This window comes from Orycteropus afer, unplaced genomic scaffold, assembly GCF_000298275.1.
Source record: "Orycteropus afer afer isolate SDZICR_OR568_19922 unplaced genomic scaffold, OryAfe1.0 scaffold00127, whole genome shotgun sequence".
NCBI classification, from domain to species: Eukaryota; Metazoa; Chordata; class Mammalia; order Tubulidentata; family Orycteropodidae; genus Orycteropus; species Orycteropus afer.
Genome location: NW_006921714.1, coordinates 5,083,971 through 5,104,354, shown reverse-complemented (window position 1 = coordinate 5,104,354; position 20,384 = coordinate 5,083,971). Strand labels below are relative to the sequence as shown.

General features: G+C 55.2%; 1 protein-coding gene across 1 annotated transcript in view; it reads left to right on the top strand.

Moving 5' to 3' along the window:
- Positions 1–20,384, top strand: part of ITPK1 (inositol-tetrakisphosphate 1-kinase) — a 182,187-nt gene that overhangs the window by 119,585 nt on the left and 42,218 nt on the right. Inside the window, exon 4 of the mRNA XM_007944503.2 lies at positions 13,226–13,343. Within this exon, the coding sequence (XP_007942694.1) occupies positions 13,226–13,343 (118 nt within the window). The remainder of the gene's footprint in view (positions 1–13,225; positions 13,344–20,384) is intronic.

The window sequence follows — 20,384 nt, the reverse complement described above, 5'->3', positions numbered from 1 at the left end:
AAGTTAGTGCCCCATCCCAGCTTGATGAGCTGGGAGGGCATTAATTGTCCCACAGATGGTCCTCAAGCCCCGCATTGTCTGAACACACCCCACAATGTGTCTCCCCTCACCCCCCAGCACACCATTTGCTGAGCTGTCCAGGTGAAGGGTTCCCCAGTGAACATTCCCTGCCCGGGAGGGAAGGCCCCCCGGAGTGACAAGCAGGGACACACACAGATCTGATCCCAGGACAAGCTGGCTCAGAACCATCCCAGGCCTTCTCACTGCGGTTACACTAAAGACCAGATTCCCCATACACGCACCTCGTCTTGCCCCACCCACCCACTTTGCCACACTGGCCTTCCAGCAGCAGCTGCTCTGCTCTCGGCCCTCATCCACCTCAGTGTCTTTGCACTGCCTTCCCCTGCCTGGAACTCAGTCCCCACCACCCAGGCGGTCTTCGCCTCCTTGCTCAGGGCCCCCTTCTGGAAGGATATCTTTCCTGATGTCCAGCTGATGTCCCAGCTCCTAGCCCAGGCCCTCATACCCCATCCCTGAAAGCATTGGGTGAGCCTCCTCCTCACCGCTGCATACTTCATGTGGAAATGTCTAGAGCCCACAGATTGGCTGTGTGGACTCCTGGACCCTCTGTGGCAGAGTGGCTCAGAGCACTAATGTTGCAGCCATGTTGCCTGGGATCACAGCTCCCCACCACGGCCTGCTGGTCTCTCAATTTACCTGTGCCTCAGTTTCCTTATCTATGAAATGGAGCAGTAATTGTTCCTCGGATCCCTTGGGTGGCACAGTTAACACTCAGCTGCTAACTGAAAGGTTGGACATTCGAGTGCACCCAGAGGGCCCTCAGAAGAAAGGCCTGGACGTCGAATTTTGAAAGATCAGCCACTGAAAACCCTACGGAGCACATGGGGTCATCATGACGTGGAGTCAACAGATGGTCACTGGTTGTTTAATCGTCCTATGAGCAAAAGTGAAGAAGTCAGTGTGCTGACGTGTGGAGCCCGCAGATCTGCATCTGCACTTGGCACCAGGTGTGATGTCCCTGGTGGAGGACAGGGGAGAAGTGACTAGGGGCTGGGGCCCGGCCAGCGGACAAGGAGCAGGCATGCTCTGGGATCAGACTCACGAGGCAAGGTGGGTGTGACCGCCTCTTGCTGGCTGTAACTGCAGGCACCAGTTTCCTCCTGAGGAGGCTGGGCCAGATAGCTTCAGGGCCCTCCCTGCTTCCATTGATGAGGCCGGGCTGGGCTACACCCGGTAACAAACAGCTCTCAGAGCCCAGTGGCCTTGCCCAGCCCAGGGTCGCTCAAGTCTGTGCCGCACCTCCGTGGAGGGTTGCCTGCTGCTGTGCTGTGCTGCGTCCGGGTCCCAGAATGACAGAGCAACACTGGCAGGACGTCGTGCAGAGGAGAGAGGGTGTGGCAGTGCACGCGTGGCTCTTGGTTTCTGCCCCAAAGTCACACATGTCATGGACTCTTAAATTTCGCTGGCCACTCTGAGCCTCATGATCATAACTGACTGTAGGGGGCCAGGAAAATGGGAGCATCCTCCTGATGGAGGGGAACAAAACTTGGTAGCCCCTCAGCTCCCTTCCGTTCTTAAAAAAGATGGTTAAGCTGCCTCATTCACCACCCTTCTGTCAGCTTGGTGTGCTCTCGTGGCCTGTGTGTTGCCTCAGTGCTAGAAGCTTTGTCACTGATGTTTCAAATACCAGCAGGGCCACCCAGGATGGACAGGCTTCAGCAGAGCTTCCAGGCTAAGAGCAGGAAGAAGGGCCTGGGAAACTACTTCAGAAAATGAGCCAGTGAGAACCTTATGGATGACAACAGAGTGTTGTCCAACACGGTGCAGGAGGGTGAGCCCCACACCACAGAGTGTTGTCCAACACGGTGCAGGAAGATGAGCCTTCACACCACAGAGCGTTGTCCAACACGGTGCAGGAAGATGAGCCTTTACACCACAGAGCGTTGTCCAACAAGGTGCAGGAGGGTGAGCCCCACACCACAGAGTGTTGTCCAACATGGTGCAGGAGGGTGAGCCCCCACAGGGAGTGTTGTCCAACATTGTGCACGACGGTGAGCCCCAGCCTAGAAGACACTCAGAATGCACAGTGGGTCAAACGGTGGACTCAAGCGGACCAGCAGTTATGAAGATGGTGCAGGGTCAGGCAACATTTCATTCTCTTGTAGAGGTTGCCATGAGTCGGAGCCGACTCTACGACAGTCAACAAGAGCTGTCTCATCGGGTTGTTGTGAGGATTCGGTGAATTGGTTCACGTGATGGGCTAAGGACAGTGCCTGGCACCGAGTGTGTGCTGCTGTGCCTATGTGCGCATGCACACGTAGGCATTCTCGCCAGGACTGTTAGCGTCCGGGTGCTTTGGCATGGTAACATGAGCACAGTGCTCAGCAATGGCTGGCACTCAGCTTCCATGGCGCTACATTTCGTGGTTACGGTGACAGCACTAGAACCCAACCAGCCTTACCCGTGTAGCCGGCCCCAGCACAGCGGAGAGTTTGTAGTTGTGGTTGGAGTCAGTGACCCAGTGATGGTAGCAGTGTCCCCAGATGGGAGGAGTGTGGTGTCAGAGGGACGAGGAGATGTTGCCCACTTTCTGTGTGTAGGGCAGGGCTGGGTGGCAGTGAGAGGGGCTTGGGTACCAGGCCTGGGTCCATGTCTCGCCAGCTCACCCACCACGGCCTTGATTGCTCTGCCAATGGCACAGGGGACGTGCTGGGCAGCCAAGTGGAACAATGGCCTTGAGCTGTGCCAAGCTCAAAAGGCCATGGCCCTGAGCACGGGGGAGCACCTCCCAGCCCCCGCCCTTGGGGTCGGCAATGACTTCATAGCTGCATTGAATGGAACCATGTGAACCTCGGACATTTCTGCGCAGTCGCTAACACTGCTCCGTGCTGGGTGCTCTCCAGATGGGGAGGAAGTAAAGATACAAGTTATTGCTGTTCCTGGCCTTCTGATCCGATGAGGGAGATAGCCTCTAAGCGGTTCAACTTTAAATCATCCCATAAAATCCAAATGAGCTGCTGAGGGTTTAGGGGCACAGCTTGGGAGGTGCCTGGCCTCCTAGGAAGGGGGTTACAGTGAGAACTGTGGACCCCTAGAAGGTGCAGGTTGTTGCGAGAGGAGGCAGTGCAGGGCAGGGAGCAGTCACTGTCCGCCTAGCACGTTCCCTGTGCTCTGCTCTGCGTCAGGCACTACTCCTGTCTCATGCCATTTTGTCTTCATGCCAGCCCTTTGGGAAATGGAATTACTTCCCCCATTTTCAAAGGAGGAAACTGATGCCCAAGGAAGTTATTGTGCCCAGGGTCACACAGGTGGACAATGGCTGAGCCAGGACTGCAGCATGTGTTTTTTGCAGATGTGTGTCGGTAGGGCTTTGGCCAGCAGCTGAAGGGGTGCAGGGTGACATGGAGTCACCCGAGGACAGGGTCGCTGTCCTGGGATTGCCTCTGACACGCGGCTGCCCTCTGATGATGAAACTTGGACCTGCAGAGGCCACGAGAGGCAGAGTTGGCGCATCTGGGAGCCCTGGCCCGAAGAACAGACCCTGTTCTTGGGTGGCCATGAGGTCAGCCTCGTAATCATTGCTGCCCTGGGTCATGAGGCCACTCCCCCGTGGCAGGGACAGCTGCACAATCTACCCATTGTCGGCCGAGCCTGAGCAGGGCGGGCAGCGTCCATGAATAGCTCTTTCTGCATCAGGAAAGTTGGTGACATTTTGGGCCATTAGCCGTCCAAGGGTCTTCCCCATGTGGAGAGGACGCCTGGGCCCCTAGGCGGGTGCCGTGACTTTATGACCCCGTGGCCTACCAGGAACAGAGCCCCTGTGGCTCAGTGGGAGGAGAGGGCCAGGCCGGAAGTGAGCTCGTGGTCCAACATGCTGACCGGGGCCCTCCATTGTATGGACAGTCCCTGCTTTGCCACACAGAGTTCCAGGCGTGTTCAGCTTTAGAAATGATAATGGCTGTTGACAAAACCAAACTCACTGCCAACAAGTCAGTTCTGACTCATAGCAGCCCTACAGGACAGAGTAACACTGCCCCACGAGGTTTCCAAGGCTGTAAATCGTTACAGAAGCAGACTGCCTCAGCTCTCTTCTAAAGAGCAGCTAGTGGGTTTGATCTGCTGACCTTCTGGTGAGCAGCCAGATGCCTTAACTGCTATGCCACTGATTTATTTAAGGTTTCCTCACTAGATGCCCTCCACACAGTGGGCGTTTTGAGCCAGGTCCTTCTTTGTGGTGGGAGCTGTCTTGTGTGTTGTAGGGTGTTTAGCCACATTTTTGACCTCTACTCACTAGAAGCCATGACTCTCCCCTTCCCCTGAGTCATGACAACCGAGACTGTCTTCCAGTCATTGCCAGGTGTCCCCTGGGGGGTAGAGTCGCCCCCACAGAGAGCCACTGCCTTCCTCCCCAACTCTGCTCGGTAGCTCTGGGAGCTCAGGTGGGTGCATGCAGGCCCTCACCGGTCAGGTCCAGAGGTCAGGACTGCCCCCATGCCAGCCTGCAGTCTCATGGGCGTGTGTCCTTCAGTAACACCTGCAAGGACACCCTCTTTTCCTTTCTCTTGCTGGTTGGCTTTGGCGGTACGATGCCATGACTTGCTTGTACTCTGCCCACGTGGGCTGTGTGCTCACCGGAAAGCCCAGGTGGTTTCTTTCCTTTGACTTCCTGTCATAAATCACAAAGCCACCTCACCTGGTATGAGTGGAGCTGGTCATGGGGACCACGTGCCAGGCCTCTGCTGGCCTAGGTCCTTGCATGGACAGGATGAGGCATGAGGATATGCCCTGGGAACCAGGACCCTGGCCGAGGGCTGTGGTCAGGTTGGGGCAGGAGATGGCAGGGCTGAGCAGACACAGTGCCTTTGGCCTGGGTTCAGGGCATGGGAAGTTGCCGGGAATTTTGCACAGCGGAGGGGCAGCTCCGCGGGCTCCCCTGAGCGGGTGTGTGGAGAAAGCCAGAAGGTTCAGAACGGGTGTTGGTGTCAGGAAGGAGCAAGGAGGCCACCAGAAGGGACAGGGCTGAGTGACTGTGTCCTTGGGCCAGGCAGACTCTTTCTTGTCCTCACCTTTCTTAGCTGTAGCTGAGCTGGTCGGGACAGGAGACCCCTGAAACTGCCTCCCACCCCCGCCCCAACTGTCTGTGCGTCTGTGGGCACGGGATCCCTCCCATCCCACTTCATGACGGCTGAATAGCCGTCTTCTCCTGACAGGGACACAGCATGCCTGGTGCCTTCCCAGCTTCAGACTGTTAGGTGTCTGGGCCTTACCCTGGTCACCTGGAGTCCAGACAGGTGCTGTGGTGTCAGGACATCTGTCAGGTGCTAGGTGCCCTGCAGTCTCCCCCTGGTGGGAGATGAGCACACTTGCCAGTTGGGTGCAGAGATTTGGGGCCAGGAGCAGGGGAGCTGAGTGGGGCCTGGGAGAGAGGGTGACAAGGTGTTTGCTGTCTTAGGCTCCTGAGGTGGCCAGCGTCCTTCCAGCCCTCCCTGCTACAGCTTTGAGGTTCCACTTTAACTGGGGCAGCGTTTTCTCACAGACGGTGCCGCCAGCTCTGCGAACAACAGGGTTCCCCCACAGAGCCACTGTTCTCCCTGTCACGGCTCACGCTGCCCAGCTGGTGGCCTGAGCTGTGATACCGCGTCACCTCCGCCCACCGATGGAGCCACAGCAGTGCTCAGTGGATACGGGTGCAAGGTTGTAGTGACATCCACTTTTGGGATGATGGACCTTGGGGAGTGGTGCACAGCCACCCACATGGAACCTGTGGTCTGTCTGGGAGCTCAGGCCGCTGCTCCTGGGAAGGGGGTTCTCTTTCCTCTCTCGAGGTAGAGGCCAAGTGTAGTGCAGCCTGGAGGCTGGGCCTGGGTGCACTCCTGCCCAGCCCTTTCTGACCCCCTTACCTGTGACTGTTCTGTTCCAGCAAGGAAGGGTTGAGACCTGAACAGGCAGGCGTTCTGGGTGGTGCTAGGAAGGTTTTTCTGGGGGGACGTTAGGCCTGGGCCATGGCTGATTTCATGACCATCAACAGTGGCTGACATCTCGGCATTGATGGTCTGTCGAGAGGAAGCACTGCTCAGCGTGGCTCATCCTCATCCTCACCTAGACCTAACTTCCCAGGGCAGGTGAGGGTTTGCTCTCTGCAGAGCCCGGCTGCACCCTGAAAGGGGTGATGGCTCCCGACACCGTTGCGTTCTGTGAGTCCTTCCTCTGCGGGGCTGCTCCTTCGTCCGGGTGTCCCCTGTGGCCCTCTTGTGTATCCAGCACCCCACAGCCCTGGTGCTACTCAGGAGCTCACAAACGCTGTCCCTCTGTGCATACTGGGATCCAGCCATGTCCGCCTTCCATGTATGTGGGTTTGTCTCGAGAAGGGTTGGGGACAGAAGCAGAGGGTCTGCTCTGTCTGGGGGTGGCCCCTTGGGGGACTTTGGGGAACAGTGGACCAGGGTGGGCCATGGGGTGGTGGAAAGAGCATTTGTGGTCTAGGCTAGTTTCTACTCCCTTCTGGAAGAACTCACTTCTCTCTGAAAAGACAGGGGCTGGACTACGTGACCCTCAGGCCCTTGCCACTTCTGACCATCTGTGACTCCACCTCAGGGAACGAAGACTGCAGACTCTGTGCTGTTTTCCTTGGGTGCTTTGCCTGGTAGGCACTGATGCCTGGTGGTGTGTGCCCGGGCTCTTGGGCTGACCTGCCAGGCTGAGGGCCTACACTGGGATGTCAGAACGTGAAGAAGGTTTGCTTTTCCTTTATTAATAGAAATTATAGAACGCAGCGGAGCCATCCCAGCCCCCTTCTCGAACAGAGGTGGGCTTTGTTCAGCCAGTCTTGCCCCTGCCTGCTTCTGGTCCCTTCTGTTTCTAGAGCTGAACGGCCTGGGGCTTCCAGTCGCATCTCGGCCACATCCCAGCTGGGGAGTCGGGCAAAGCATCGATGTGCTCTGAGCCTCAGTTTGCCTGTCCAGTGGGACTGAGAACAGTACCCACTGTGCGGGGGGATGTGAGGATGAATGCACAATCCCTGCAAAGTGGGCAGCATGGTGCCTGCATGCAGTGAGCGTTCAGGGAAGCAGGCTGCTGTCACCATCGTTATTGTTGTAATTATTACTGCTGAGACCTCCTCCTGCAGTCTTGCCAGGATTCCTACATGGTGTGGAGCCTTTACAGACCAGAAGCATCCTGGATTTCACCCACTTGTTGGTGCCCAAGTTGCCAGTGAAAGGGCAGCCTTTGTGCCATCAGCTGAAGTATCTGGGCTTGGGCTTCACTCTCAGGAGGAGCCAGAGGAGGAAGAACATACTGCTAAACCCAAGGTCCCCTCCTTTCCCAGAAACGGCCCCCAGGAGTCATTTGTAACAGACACAAGGAAGTCGTTTAAGTTCCTTCCTCCAGGGGACCTTCCCTGGAGTTCCTCTGACGGTCGAGTGTTAGCTGAGTCATACAAACTCCGGCTGAATAATATTCCATTGTGCGGACACTTCACGTTTGGTTCATCCATTCATCAGTTGTTGGGCATTTGGGTTGTTTCTGCTTGTTGGCTGTTATGACTAATGTTGAACGAACGTTTAAGTACACGTGTTTGAGTCTCTTGGTTCTGTCTCCTAGGAGTTAAATTGTTGTGTCATACAGTAACTCTGTTTAACTGTTTGAGGAACTGCCAGACCATTTTCCAAACCAGCTGCTGTATTTTGCCTTCCCAGCAGCGTGTGTGAGGGTTCCAGTTTCTCCGTTCCCTCCTCAGTACTTGCTGTTTTATTTTGAATTAGATGCATCCTAGTGGCTGTGTAAGGAATTCTGGTGGCACTATGGTTAAAGCATTGAGTTGCTAACCAAAAGGTTGGCGGTTCAAACCCACCAGCCTCCTCTGCCGGAGGAAGACCAGGCAGTCTGCTTTCATAAAGATTTACAGCCTTGGAAAACCCTATGGTGGTCGCTGTGAGTTGGAATCGACCCGATGGCAGTGGGTCTCAGTGGGAGTGTCATGGTACCTCATTGTGGTTTGGGCCTGGGTTATTTTGAAGTAAATCCCACGCGTCACATTTCCTCATGACTAATGACTGAGTATCTGTTCATGTGTTGGTTGGTCATTTTTGTCTTCTTTGGAGGAATGTCTGTTCGAGTCCTTTGCCCATTTTTGAATTACCTTTATCTATTTTTTCAGTGGCTTATTTACCTTTTTATTATTGAATGGTTCACATATTCTAGATACAAGTCCCTCACGTGATCTATGATTTGCAAAACATTTCTCCCCTTCTGTGAGCTGTCTTTGCACTTTCTTAGTGGGGTCCTTGAAGCACAGACATTTTTTTTGAGATGGAGTTAGTTTTCCTCTGGTTGCTTGTGCTGTTGGTGTCAGCGCTAAGAAGCCACTGCCTGATCCAAGGTCACGGAGCTTTACACCTAAGAATTTTACAGTCTGACTTCCCTCCTGGGATTTTTTTTCTTTCTTACTTTTTGTTGTTGAGGACAGCACGCAGCAGAACACACTCATTTCAGCCACTCCTCCGTCGAGTTAGTAGCCATCCACACCCTCCTTTTCCGCATTGCTCTCCTCCTGAGCATAAACCGACTACACCCTAAGCTGCTCCTTAACCTTCCTTATTGCTGTTTCCCCATTTGATCCCATACAGATGGCTCTTAAAAGAGCTCAGAGCTCAAGGCAGGCATTCTTTGCCGGTTGAGCCAAACTATCGTTTGGTATGAAGAGACTTCGGGAGTTATTTTTGATTTAAGGTTTAATGATTATCTGTTTTCAGGAGTTTATCCAGCCTCTACGGCTCCAGAAAGTCAGGATTCTGTGTACCTCATGGGATTTTCTATTAAGAGAAATGAGGCTTGAAAAACATGTGCCGGGTCAGTGGTGGCTGCTGTACTTTTGAAAATTATCATCAGTTATGATTACTTTGATTTGCTGTTTTGTTTTGTTTTTTTAAGTCATCATTACATGGTTCATCTCTCGTGTGTTTCCCATCTGGGTGGCTTACTCTTTTTCCTTCCTCAAAGGCAGTAGGTGTTGGAACCAATTGCTGGCACAGCTGGGAGTGTGGGGAGGCATAATGGGAGGACTGGTTACCGATTCCTCTTTTCTTCCAAATGTTGTATTATGGAAAATGTTGAAGCTACTTGAGACGTGAGGATGTTGTAATGCCCTCCCGTGGTCTCAACACTTGGCTTCGTGAGCTATCAGTGTGGCCACTCTCGCCTCATGGTCACTCACCTGCTGCTCTCCCCTTACCCTGGCCTGGGTTATTTTAAGGCAAATCCCACACATCACGTGGAATCTGTGAATCGTTTTACTGTGTTCTACAAGATGAGTTGCCACTTTCAAAAAAGGGCCCTGCTGTGTCTTGGGGACGTGGGACAGAGCCGATCCGCCCCCTCCAGAGTTAGGGGCACTGTCAGTGGCCCTCTATTTTCCTGTGGGGGCGCTGACCACGTGGGCCCACGCCAGCCACCATGGGCCTCTCTCTGGAGCCTTGGGGTGGGGCATTGTGAACCCAGGCATCAGTAAGAGGGCTGGCATGGGCTGGAACAGCCTGGTTGCCCGTTCCAGGTACAGGCTGGCACCCCCCCGGGTCTGCTGGACCAGGCAGGGCACAGTGAACCTGGAGACACGCCATGTGTTAGCAGAGTGACAAGAAGTCAGTTCATGTTTCCATTACAAGCCCTTTAGTGCCTGAGGTATCTGACTGCTAACTAGAAGGTTGGCGGTTCAGACCCCCCAGCCACTCCTCAGAAGGAAGGTTGGGCATCTACCTCTGTAGTGATAACACCTGGGAAACCCAAGGAGGGGTCGTATGAGTCAGATCAGCTCCACGGCAGTGAGTTCGGTTTTAGTTTTGGTTCATGTCTGTGACTGCCTGGATTTTTACAGCATCTCCTGAAGTTAGGTTTTATTCCAAATGCTCACTATCCAGGTGAGAAAGCAGTCTCAGAGAGGTAGCTCCAGCTTCTTGTTCATAGACACTGAGCCAGTAGCAGAGGCAGGATTTGAACTCAGGACCTTCTCACAGCAGTTGCCAGTAGCAGAGGCAGGATTTGAACTCAGGACCTTGTCACAGCAGTTGCCATTGGATGAAATCTGATCCCTGTCTCACTCATCTCTGCTCGTTTCTTGTCCATCAGTAGAATCGCAGAGCACATAGTGTCTCTGATATCCACCTTGGTCATCTCGTATTGGCTCACATTCCCAGTGGGGAGTTGTGACCACCCAGCCCAGCAGAGAACCCGAGGCCCCTCCTGGAATCATGTCCTGGACATCCTTGACGCACACAGCCTGGGCAGCGCACGCTCTCCCAGGCAGGCAGGTCTCCAGGCTGCTCCTTGCTCTCCTGACCCGGGGCCTGGGGTTTCCACTCCTCCCTCTTTCCACCTGCTTCAGTTTTCCCAGGCTTCCCCTTGTACACGTGCAGGCCCCTTTCTGGGTGTTCCTCAGCAGGCTCCCCAAGGGATACATATTTGCCATTTGCCATGGAGACGGTTCGTGACTCTCTTCCTCTGAGTGGCGATAAAGTGGTACAGGGTGCTCACCCTGCCAGCAATTTGTTTGGTAATTCTAAGAGTCTTGTGAAAAATGCATGAGGGCTGCCACACAATAGATAAGCTGAAAAGCCTGGAAGAAAATCCACTTGTGGATCAGGGGGCGATTGGAAAACTTCTTTGCCCTCCTTGTACCCGTCCCAGAAGAGATGGCCTTGAGGAATTCTTCTTCTGTTAATACCAGGCTTTCATCCTGGGTCAAAGGCTGGCTGGCACCTCCTGTCAGATGTTTCCCCCTGTGGTTTCTTTCGGCTTCTTTTCTTCATGAATTTGGCTTAATTTCACGTCTTAACGATGCTGGGCTCTCTCTCTTGAAAGGTCACTGCCTTAGTGCAGAAAGGTGGAGCCTGAACGGGAGTTCGGCAGCCGAGCACAGTGGGGCCTGCAGGTGGGGAAGGGGCTGAGAGCTGGCAGTGGCCCTGTTTTCAGTGACCTCGGTTGTTGGGTGCTGCACGAGCCCGTCAGCGCGAGGGTCTCCGGTCCGGCCCCCTTCTGAAGGGAAGGCAGTGGTGCCCGTTGCCTGTGGTGCTCAGCGTGCAGCTGCTGTTTGGTTCTAGAGCGGGCCCCCGTGCAGCCTTGAAGTCGGCCTCCTTAGGCTCCTGTGTTTCCCCAGACCTTTCAGACTCGGAACTGGAGAGCGGTCTTACAGTTTTTCTCAGTAGCTCCTTCTTGTGTCACAGGCGAGGATGCCAAGTGGCCTACCCACTGTGACACCAGTAGGCACAGGATAGGGGGCCCTGGGTTTCTTGAGTCCTGGCCCATTACCCTTCCCCTACACTAGGCTGCTTCTTGTGTCTTTGAGGGGAGGGGAGAGAGGACATTCCTTGCCTTCAGGTTATACCCAGAGTGTGAATTCAACAGCCAAGATTACAGCTCTGAGATCAAAGTGTGGAAGGCACTTGTTCACCTCGCCCATTTCATCTTGCATGACACCTGGTGTGCTGTCGGCCACATGATTGCCGTGTTGCCCTTACCGAGTGGATGACCTTTTCACATGATTTCGTACGTCTGAGTGGGTCTTGGTGGGGAGGGACTCATGAATGATACACTCTCAGAAGCGTGGACCTTGTTCAAAAGCACGAGCTCTGATGAAGGAACGGCACCGAGAGGGGTGTTGTTGGGTGGTGTTGAGTCGATGTCATCCGCATGTGACACTAGGGCTGCCCCATAGGGTTTTCTAGGCTTTCATAGCTGTAACTTTCACGGTACACATTGCTATCTTTCTCCTGCAGAGCCACTGGGTGGTTTCGGCATGTCAGTCTCTGAGCACTATTTGAGGGGTAACTGCCCTCAGTGAGAGGCAGGGGTTCAGGCCCTCAGGTGAGGCTGTGGCCATGAGTGGCAGGTAAACCTTCCTTCAGGAAACCTTGGTTGTCCCCACGCCCACTGGGAGGCTCATGTGGTCTTCCCACCTCAGCTGCCTGGCTCATTCTGTCTTGACATCTGACAGGAGGGTCTCTCAGAGGAAGAAGCAGCTGGGCAGGCAGCTTCTGTGCAGCCTTGGGGTCTGCAGGATGCTGTGTCAGCAGAGGAACTTGTGAGGAGAGCAGGTGTGGAGGTCCCCGAGAAGTTCTGGAGGGGGGAGGAAGGGCACCTATGCAGGGCCTCCCTAGATGCTGGCCACCCATTAGGGACAGAGAATTTTTTTTAAGCAATCAGAGAAAAACACAAATGCCGGATACTCCACCGTGAAACACAAAGCAGGTAGGGTGGGCGGGCGGGTTTTAGAGTTTCAGGTGGGAAGATGGTGTAAACCTCTGGCTTTTGTGTTGAGCACTCTTGAAAAGGAATTACACGTGTGAAGAAGGTTTAGTTATATATGTGTCTGTATAAATTATTATATCATATCATATATTATATATTTGCCACAATTGAAAAACAAAGAATTACTAGGAACCAAAATGGGTTCACTTCTCAGTGAGCTCAGAAGAAATCCACTTGACCTTTCTTTCGTTCATAGTGCCCACCATGAAGCCAGGAGGTAATGAATGTGTGCTTGTCCTTTGAACTGGCCAGGTGGCACGCATGTGATGGGTTTGTCACTCCTGTACCATCCAGCAGAGCTTCCAGCAAACCCCAGCGTCGTCTCACTCCCCTCCTGGCCATGGCCTTAGGATCCACCTCAGTGCAGGGTTCCGACTAGCCATTGTCACTCATTGTCACTCGAGCAGAGTCAGCACGTGGGATCTGGTTTCTCTCCTTCTCTCCCCTCTGCCCTCTCCCTTCGGGCTGCATGCCTGAGTTTTGCTTCAGTCAGACCTTCTCCGTAAGGTCACACAATGTCCAGTGCTTTGTCTCCAGGCTTTGTCTTTCTCCTCAAGTGAGGAAGAGAGTGCTTTCTTCCCAGCATTCCTTGTAAGAGCTGTGAGCATTACTCTGATTGGACCAGCTGGGATCACATGACTACTCTGTGGTACACTGTGATTGGCCTATCCAAAGTCATATATGCTCCCTGGCGGCCCTGAGTGGATGAAGGCAGCTTCCTAGGCTGTGTAATGCCCCAAACAGAAATCAGAGCTGGTGGGAGGGAGCAGAGCAGGATTGATGTGTGGCGGGGTGAGGGCCAGCCCTCGGAACATCCTCTGCACATGGAATAAAACCCTGCTTGCCTTCCTCATTCCAGCACCAGGCTCCCCTCTCTAACTGGCAGGCGTTGATTTCATTTCAGGAATACATCGACGCCCACCCCGAGACCATCGTCCTGGACCCCCTCCCTGCCATCAGGACCCTGCTCGACCGCTCCAAGTCCTACGAGCTCATCCGGAAGATTGAGGCCTACATGAAAGGTAGGAAGCAACAGGGTGGCTGCAGCATCCGTCCACAGCCAAGCAGCCCCCTTCCCTGACAGATCACGAGGTGGCCATGGCCTGGGGGGGTAATTGAATTCCAGGGACAAGGACATGCTGGGGAGGGCCTTTCTTTTTGCTTCTGTGACCAGCAGAGTTAGGAAAGAAAGGCCCCAGTGTGCTCCCAGGGAGAGTGGCTCTGGCCACTTGAGGCGGGTATTATTTCATTGTGTTGAGCCCATGGGTGGTGTGGTGGCAGTGAAGTGTCCCAGTCTCACAGCGCTTGGAGCGCTGGAGCACATGGAATACAAGCTCGGCGGCAAGTGAGGGGCATTATGTAACCCGGCAAAGGACACAAACAAGGGATCTGTTGTTGTTGTTGTTATTTGCCATTGAGTCAGCCCCGACTCCTAGCGACCCCTCCTTGGGTTTCCGAGGCAGTTATCACTACGGAAGTAGGATTGCCCAACCTTCCTTCCGAGGAGTGGCTGGTGGGTTTGAACCGCCAGCCTCCTGGTTAGCAGTCAAGTGCCTTAGGCACTATGCTACCAAAGCTCCTAACAAGGGCTCTAGAGGGCCTTTAATCAAACACATGGAGAGCCGTCATGTGGCCGCTGAACCTCACAGGGGACACTGTGTTCTCATGGCCGGGGTCCCTCCTCTTCGTGGCGAGAGCTTCTCCTGCCAGCTGCAGGCTCCTGTCCCCCAGGCCTTCTCTTCCTCACCGCCTGGAGCAGGGCAGCTGGAGAGACAGCGAAACTGCCTCTCCAAGGTGTTTGTTTATGTGAGCAGGGCTTTCTGGAAAGTCGTGTTAACAATGACCTCCCAGTTCTCTTGGCCTGCGGTGGTGCCAAGTGTTCCCTCCTGAGAGCCTTTGTTTAATTTCAAGGAAAAGTTCTTTGCTGGCCCCTGGGGAGGTGTGAGGATTCAGCTGAGGGGCAAGAGAGGCAGTCCCCCAGCTTTCCCCGGTCCTGCCTGGCAGGCTGTGATGGCCTAAAGGTGTCCCTTCAACTCTGGCCTGGTAGTGACTTGGCCTGGGGATCATTTTGTGCAGTGGTAGGAGAGTGGGCAGAGGGGGGCTCACGGGGTCGAGGCCACCTGTCTGAAAGGGGCCACGATGGGAAGGATAGAGCTGCGTTTATTGGGGCATGCTGTGTGCCTGGCACTGGGCTAGCATTCTTATTGTCGGTGCTCGTGCAGGTGGGCACAGTGACCCTCCTGTGGTGCACACGAGAGGTGGAGGCTCTGACACGTTAGGAGCCATGCCACAGTCACGTGCCTGTAGGTGGCAAAGCCAGCCTCTACAGCAGGTTTTCAGACTTGTCCCCAGCTCCTGACCTCTCACTGGGGCGTTCATGCCCATGACTGGAAACATAGTTCCTTGCTTCCATTTAAGCAGCTGCAAACTCGACCACCTTGAGGTAGCCTCGAAGGGCCCTGAATATGGCAGCACCTGACAGCTGAGGTCTCTGGCCCCGGGAGAGCTGGGAGTCCTCGGTTCTCTCTAAGGAGCGTGTCCTGGGGAGGAGCTGTCCTGGAAGGGGGTCTCGAGGCCTTCCTCCCTGAGTGCCTGCCCTCCAGCCTGTACAGAGCATGAGACTGGCCTCCGGGGTGGTGATCCTGAGTGGCCCGCTCTGCCCATAGCCATCACCATCTTCCTTTTCCCTGGGCGGCTGGTGGCACCATCAACTTCCCTTCCCTCTGCATCCCTTCCTTGGGTCAACCAGGATCCCAGATCTACAGTGTTGCCTCCTCTGGCACAGTCCCTCTGGGGCCCACCTGTACCCCAGTCTGCCCCTGGAAAGGAAACCCACCTTATCGCAAGAGGTGTTTGTTGGACACCAACTGCGTGTGCGGGAAGAGGCAGTATTACAAGACGAGAAGGCCCTCCCCTGCCCCTCCATGGAGCAGAAATGGGTGGGAGAATGTAGAGGCCCACAGCCACACCTGATGCCCTCTCCACGTCCACTACAAAGGATGACTTCTGGAGGGATTAGGGATAGCACCATGTGGAAAGAGTTTTGTCTGAGCTAAGGGACGACTGACTCTTCGGAGAGAGACAGACCAAGGCTAGGTCTGAATCTGGGTCCTGCTGGGAATGTGGCCTTGAACAAGGCACTTGACCTGGCCCTACCTGTTTCCTTACCATGTGAATAACAGCTGGTTGCCTGGGCCCTGGTAATGCCATCTGTAGCATGCTCAGCACGGTGCTCAGCCCTCGACATCACCAGGAGTGGAACCTGCTCTTACAGCTCCTGTTTTCACTGGAGGGGACACAGTATCTGTGTCAGGGCTTGCAGTCTGTCATGGGTTTCACTAGTGGAGAGTCAGAACTGGGAGGCAGGTGTGAGCTGGGGCCTAAGGTGTGGGTGTGCACGGCATGGTCAGAGCAGGGGTCCGCAGTGAGCTTACTGCCACGTTGCCCAAGAAGTGAGGTACAGTGGTAGGCTTGGGTGGGGGCATTGGCAGCTTGGAATTTGGCCTCTCTCCTGGGGGCAGGGAGGGGTCCCTTGGGGATTTTTGAGCCAGGGAAAAGTCCCAGTTCAGTCTGGATGCTGGAAAGCCATAAGGTGGAGGCTGGGTTGCAGGCGGCAGGAGTTTCCGGCCGTAAGTCGGTGGATGGTTCTGACTGGGGAGGTGATGAAGGAGGTGCCTGACTGTTGACTGGCTGAAGAGGGGTTGAAGGAAGCAGGAGGGCTTGACAGTGGGTGCATCATGTTCCAGGATAGGCTCTACCTCCTTTCAGCTCCCCAGGCCCTGTGGAAGGGGGCTCCGGAAGGCCAGGGGGCTGTCATTCTCAGGGCCTTGCAGAGTGACCCCAATGCTTAGCCTGGAGAGCCTCTTGTCCAGTGGCTCTTTTCACAGGTGTGGATCCCTTCTGTACACACTTAAGGAGCTCTGGTGGTGGTTCAAACCCACTAGAAGGTTGGCAGTTCAAACCCCCTAGCCATTGTGCAGAAGGAAGACGGGGCAATCTACTTCCATAAAGATTTACCACCTCAGAAACCCATTGGGGGTCACTCTGAGTCAGAATTGACTCAGTGGCAGTGGGTTTGGTTTGGTTTGGGTTTCCGTACACACTTCCTGCTATAACTACCTGCACTTGCCTTCTGGGTGGAGAGGAAAGTAAACACCCAGGACTTGAGCTTGGACGTTCACGCACTTGAAATCAGCTCAGCAAACATCAGGCCAGGGCCTCCACACATAAGTGGGCACGTTGAGGGCTGGCAGAGATCTCAGCTGTGGGGTCAGGTTCAAATCCATGTGCTTCTAACCTGGGTGCTCTGGGACAGGCTGCTTAATTCTCTAAGCCCCAGTCACCTCTCACGGTGGACATTCGGGTTGGAGGTCACAAGGCAAGGGGCCTAGCTCTCTGTCTGCTGTAGATCGGGGCTCACTCTTTGACCCTGCTAGTTCTTGTTACTTAATCAGAGGTGGAGCTGGGGCCATCCTAGAAGTCTTCTTGGCAGAGAGAGAGGGAGGCACGGAGGACTGTCATGCCAAGAAGGGGTAATGTCGTTTGTAGTAGCATGCAGCACGTAACAAGAACTCCATTTCTGCTGGTGAGCTCCCTTCCCCAGGTGGCAGAGAGAGGAATGAAATGAGGAGAAGCTGGCGTGTGAGGGTCTGTGTGGGGCTTGTGGGACATAGGGTCCCAGCAAGGAGGATGCTGAATGCCATGTGCAGATGGGGACTCAGTTCCAAGCAGCCAGTGAAGGTGTTGGAGCTGGGGAATGAGGGACTGAGACAACTTCGTCGACAGACCAGCCCAGACATGGCCTGGAGACAGACTCTAATCCTGTTACCTGTGTCTTCCTGGGGGCCGTCACGGGTACTTGCAATGGACAGTGACCCATACCCAGCCTCAGGCAGGAGAGGGATCAGGTGAGACCCGCTCGCTGAGTCCAATCAGCCTGGAGGCTAGGTGCTGTCTGCGTAGGGGCTGCCTGCTGGGGAAGCCATGCAGGTCATCCAGGGCAGGGCCCGGTGCCTGGCAGACTGAGCAGGGGCCAGCTGATCAGCCCCTCCAGGCAGGTCTGGCGCTCGGCCAGCAGTCAGTGGTCTGTGAGTGGCTGCACTGCTGTACCCGGATTTTCTTATCACGCGTGGTGCTTTGCTTGTGTTCTTCCGAGGGGAAGGGACTGAGACTGGGTTTCCTGGAGCCGTCCTGCCCACCCAGGGCTGCTGGTGGGCTGCTCACTGTGGAGCCCAGGCTGAGGTGCTGGGTCGCATGTCCCCGTCCTCCCCGGTGCCCAGGCTGTTGCTTTAAGCAGACACGGAACCTGTCAGGGAGGTGCTTCCCCGGTCCCTTCTGCCTACTCCCTGCTATTCCTGGAAGCATACAACCCTTCCCGGCGTGCTGGAAGCGGCCGTAATTATCCTTTGCGTTCCCCCAGATAATTATAGCAGTCCAAGTGACACTGCTTTTGTGTTGGGAGACTCCCTCGAGTTGTCACTGTTCCCCATGTTGAGGCGGCTCACGCTAGTGTCACCGCACCAGGCAGCTGTGGGAAAGACCAGGCCTGGGGACTGGCTCATAGTTAGTTGCCTGGGTCCTGGGTGATGGGAAAGGGCTCCTACCCTGCAGCAGGGACAGGTGGGTGGGCTACAGCCTGTGGAAGGGTTCTCCCAGGAATGACATGAACCAAAGAAGGGTTCGTGCTCAGTCGGCCCCCTGGCTTCAGGGCATGGAAGCCCTCCTCTGTCCTCTTCAGCCGCAGGGGAGGTGAAACCTGCCCCCTGAGCTCCCGGCTTCACCTGTCAGGGTACCTGGTCAGCTTCTGCATGGTGGGAGCCACCTTCATTCCACACCCCTACAGCTCATTCTTGCAGATGAGAGCCTGTGTGTGTGTGTGTGTGTGTGTGTGTGTGTGTTGGGGGGAGTTCCTCCATCAGCCCCAGACCTGTCAGTTTGGGTGCTAACGAAGCACTAACATCGTGGCCACGACACAAACCTATGGGTGAAATAAGATGGAACTTCTCTCTCATATAGAAGCCCTGGGGCAGGTCACCCAGGGCACATGCAACAACAAGAACCGAGCTGCTCCTACCTCACTGTTCTCCCGTGGTGGGCCCTTGGTGGTTCAAGAGGGTGGCTAAGACTGCAGTCATCACAGCCAAGATGTAGACATCAGGATGGAGAGGAGGACAAAGGTAAAAGAAGCGAAGGTAGCAAGCACTAGGTGTCTTTTACTGAAGGGTCCTGGAAGTTACAGCCCGTCTCTCTGTTCACAGACCATTGGCTGAGCTCAGTTACAGACCACGCTAAGCTAGCTGCAAGGGAATCTGGGAATCGTAGTCCTTATTCTGGACAGCCATGCGCCCAGCAAAAATTCAAGAATTCCATCCCCAGGAGGAAGGGAAGGAGCCCCTGGTGGCATAGTGCTTAAGGCATTTTGACTGCTAACCAGGTTGGTTGGTGGTTCAAACCCACCAGCCACTCCACAGAAGAAAGACTGGGCAAGCTACTTCCATAAAGATTTACTGCCTTGGAAACCCAAAGGGGGTCTCTGTGGGTCGGAATCAACTCCATGGCAATGCATTTCGTTTGAAGTGAGTTGGAAGAAGGGAGAAACCCGAGTTTTTTGGGGGAGAACCAGTGGTCTGTGCACCACCTTCCAAGATGGGGGTTCCTGCCTGGAGATCCCTTTTCCCTTGGCTGACGCTGGGAATGGCCCATCTTACCAGGCCGGCCAGGGGTGTGGCCTCAGCGGCAAGGCCCCACCACACAGCAGCTCTAAATGCGAGATAGCACGGCTTGCAGAGTGACCCGCCCTGAGTGCCTTGGCCAGGGTTTCTGACAGACAGCTGCTTCTGGGAGGCAGCCCTGTGGGGACATACCTGCACCAACACCCACTCCATCCCACACGTGTGAGGAAGACACAGGTACAGACAGCATGGACCTGGATCCAACCCAAACCCAGTACGAGGCTTCCCGCTGAGACAGTGGCCTGGGCAGGGAGAAAGGGAGGCCGTGGCAGCAAGCTGAGGGTCACCTGACATGCATTTGTGGCCGTTTCTCTCATTGGTGGTCCATCGATAGCCTCCTTTGCTGTGTGGGGCTGAATTTGGAGACAGACGCCCCAAGGCCCAGGCCTGGCTCTGCACCCAAGGCCGAGTGGTTCTGGGCCAGGCTGTGGCCCCGTGGCCTGGCTGACAGGATGCATGAGAAGGCACCAGGGCTGTGGCTGCGGACGGAACATGTGTTTATCTCCTGGCCTCTGGGGCAGCCAGTGGTGAAAGATCTCGGCTTCCGGGCTTGATCAGTGATTTGGAGTTGAGGATGATTTGGGGTGAGGGTTGGCTCCCTGCTCTCCTTTCCTGGAACCTCCCACACAAGCTCTGGAAGTGACAGATGGCCTGCCAGGACGTCAGGCCTCCCCGGGAGGGGGGCTGCACACCACAAATGGAGTATGTCTGCCTATGGTGTCACTGGAATTTAATCAGGGCTCATCTTGGAGACTGTTTGGAAGCTGAAGTTGAGTAATCTAGACACCAAGTGAGTTGAAAATAACATTCCTTAGAGCCTGATGGGAGTGACTCCCCAAAGAGCATCCGCCTGGGGGTGAGGGGCTTCCCAGGGGTGTGTGTGGTTGAGGTGGGGGGCTCACACTCATCGAGAAGGGGGGGGCGCACTGGGAGGGGACAGGGCATATGGCACTTAGAGCTCACTCGCCCCAGAGGACGCCCAGCTGCCGGCAGCTGGAGTCCCGGAGGACACAGAGGGATTGCACGTCCCCATGGGCACTGATCCCAAGTCGGGCAGCTTCCAGCCCCTCAGGAAGAGACTTCAAGCTGTCAGGTGGGCATCTTGAGGAGTTGACGGGGCCCATGTCTGGCAGAGTGATCCGTGACTACTACCTGCCCTGGTTAATGGCCTTTTGCCGCCTGCCTGAGTGTCAGTCTGCCCAGCCTACAGGGCTGAGGCCAGGGGGGCCATAATGGGTAGGAACAGGTGGCTGGGGACTTGGCATCAATCCTAGAGCTGACCAGGGTGGCAGGTGCCCCTTTGGGAGGTGCCACACTGTGCTCCCTGTTTTG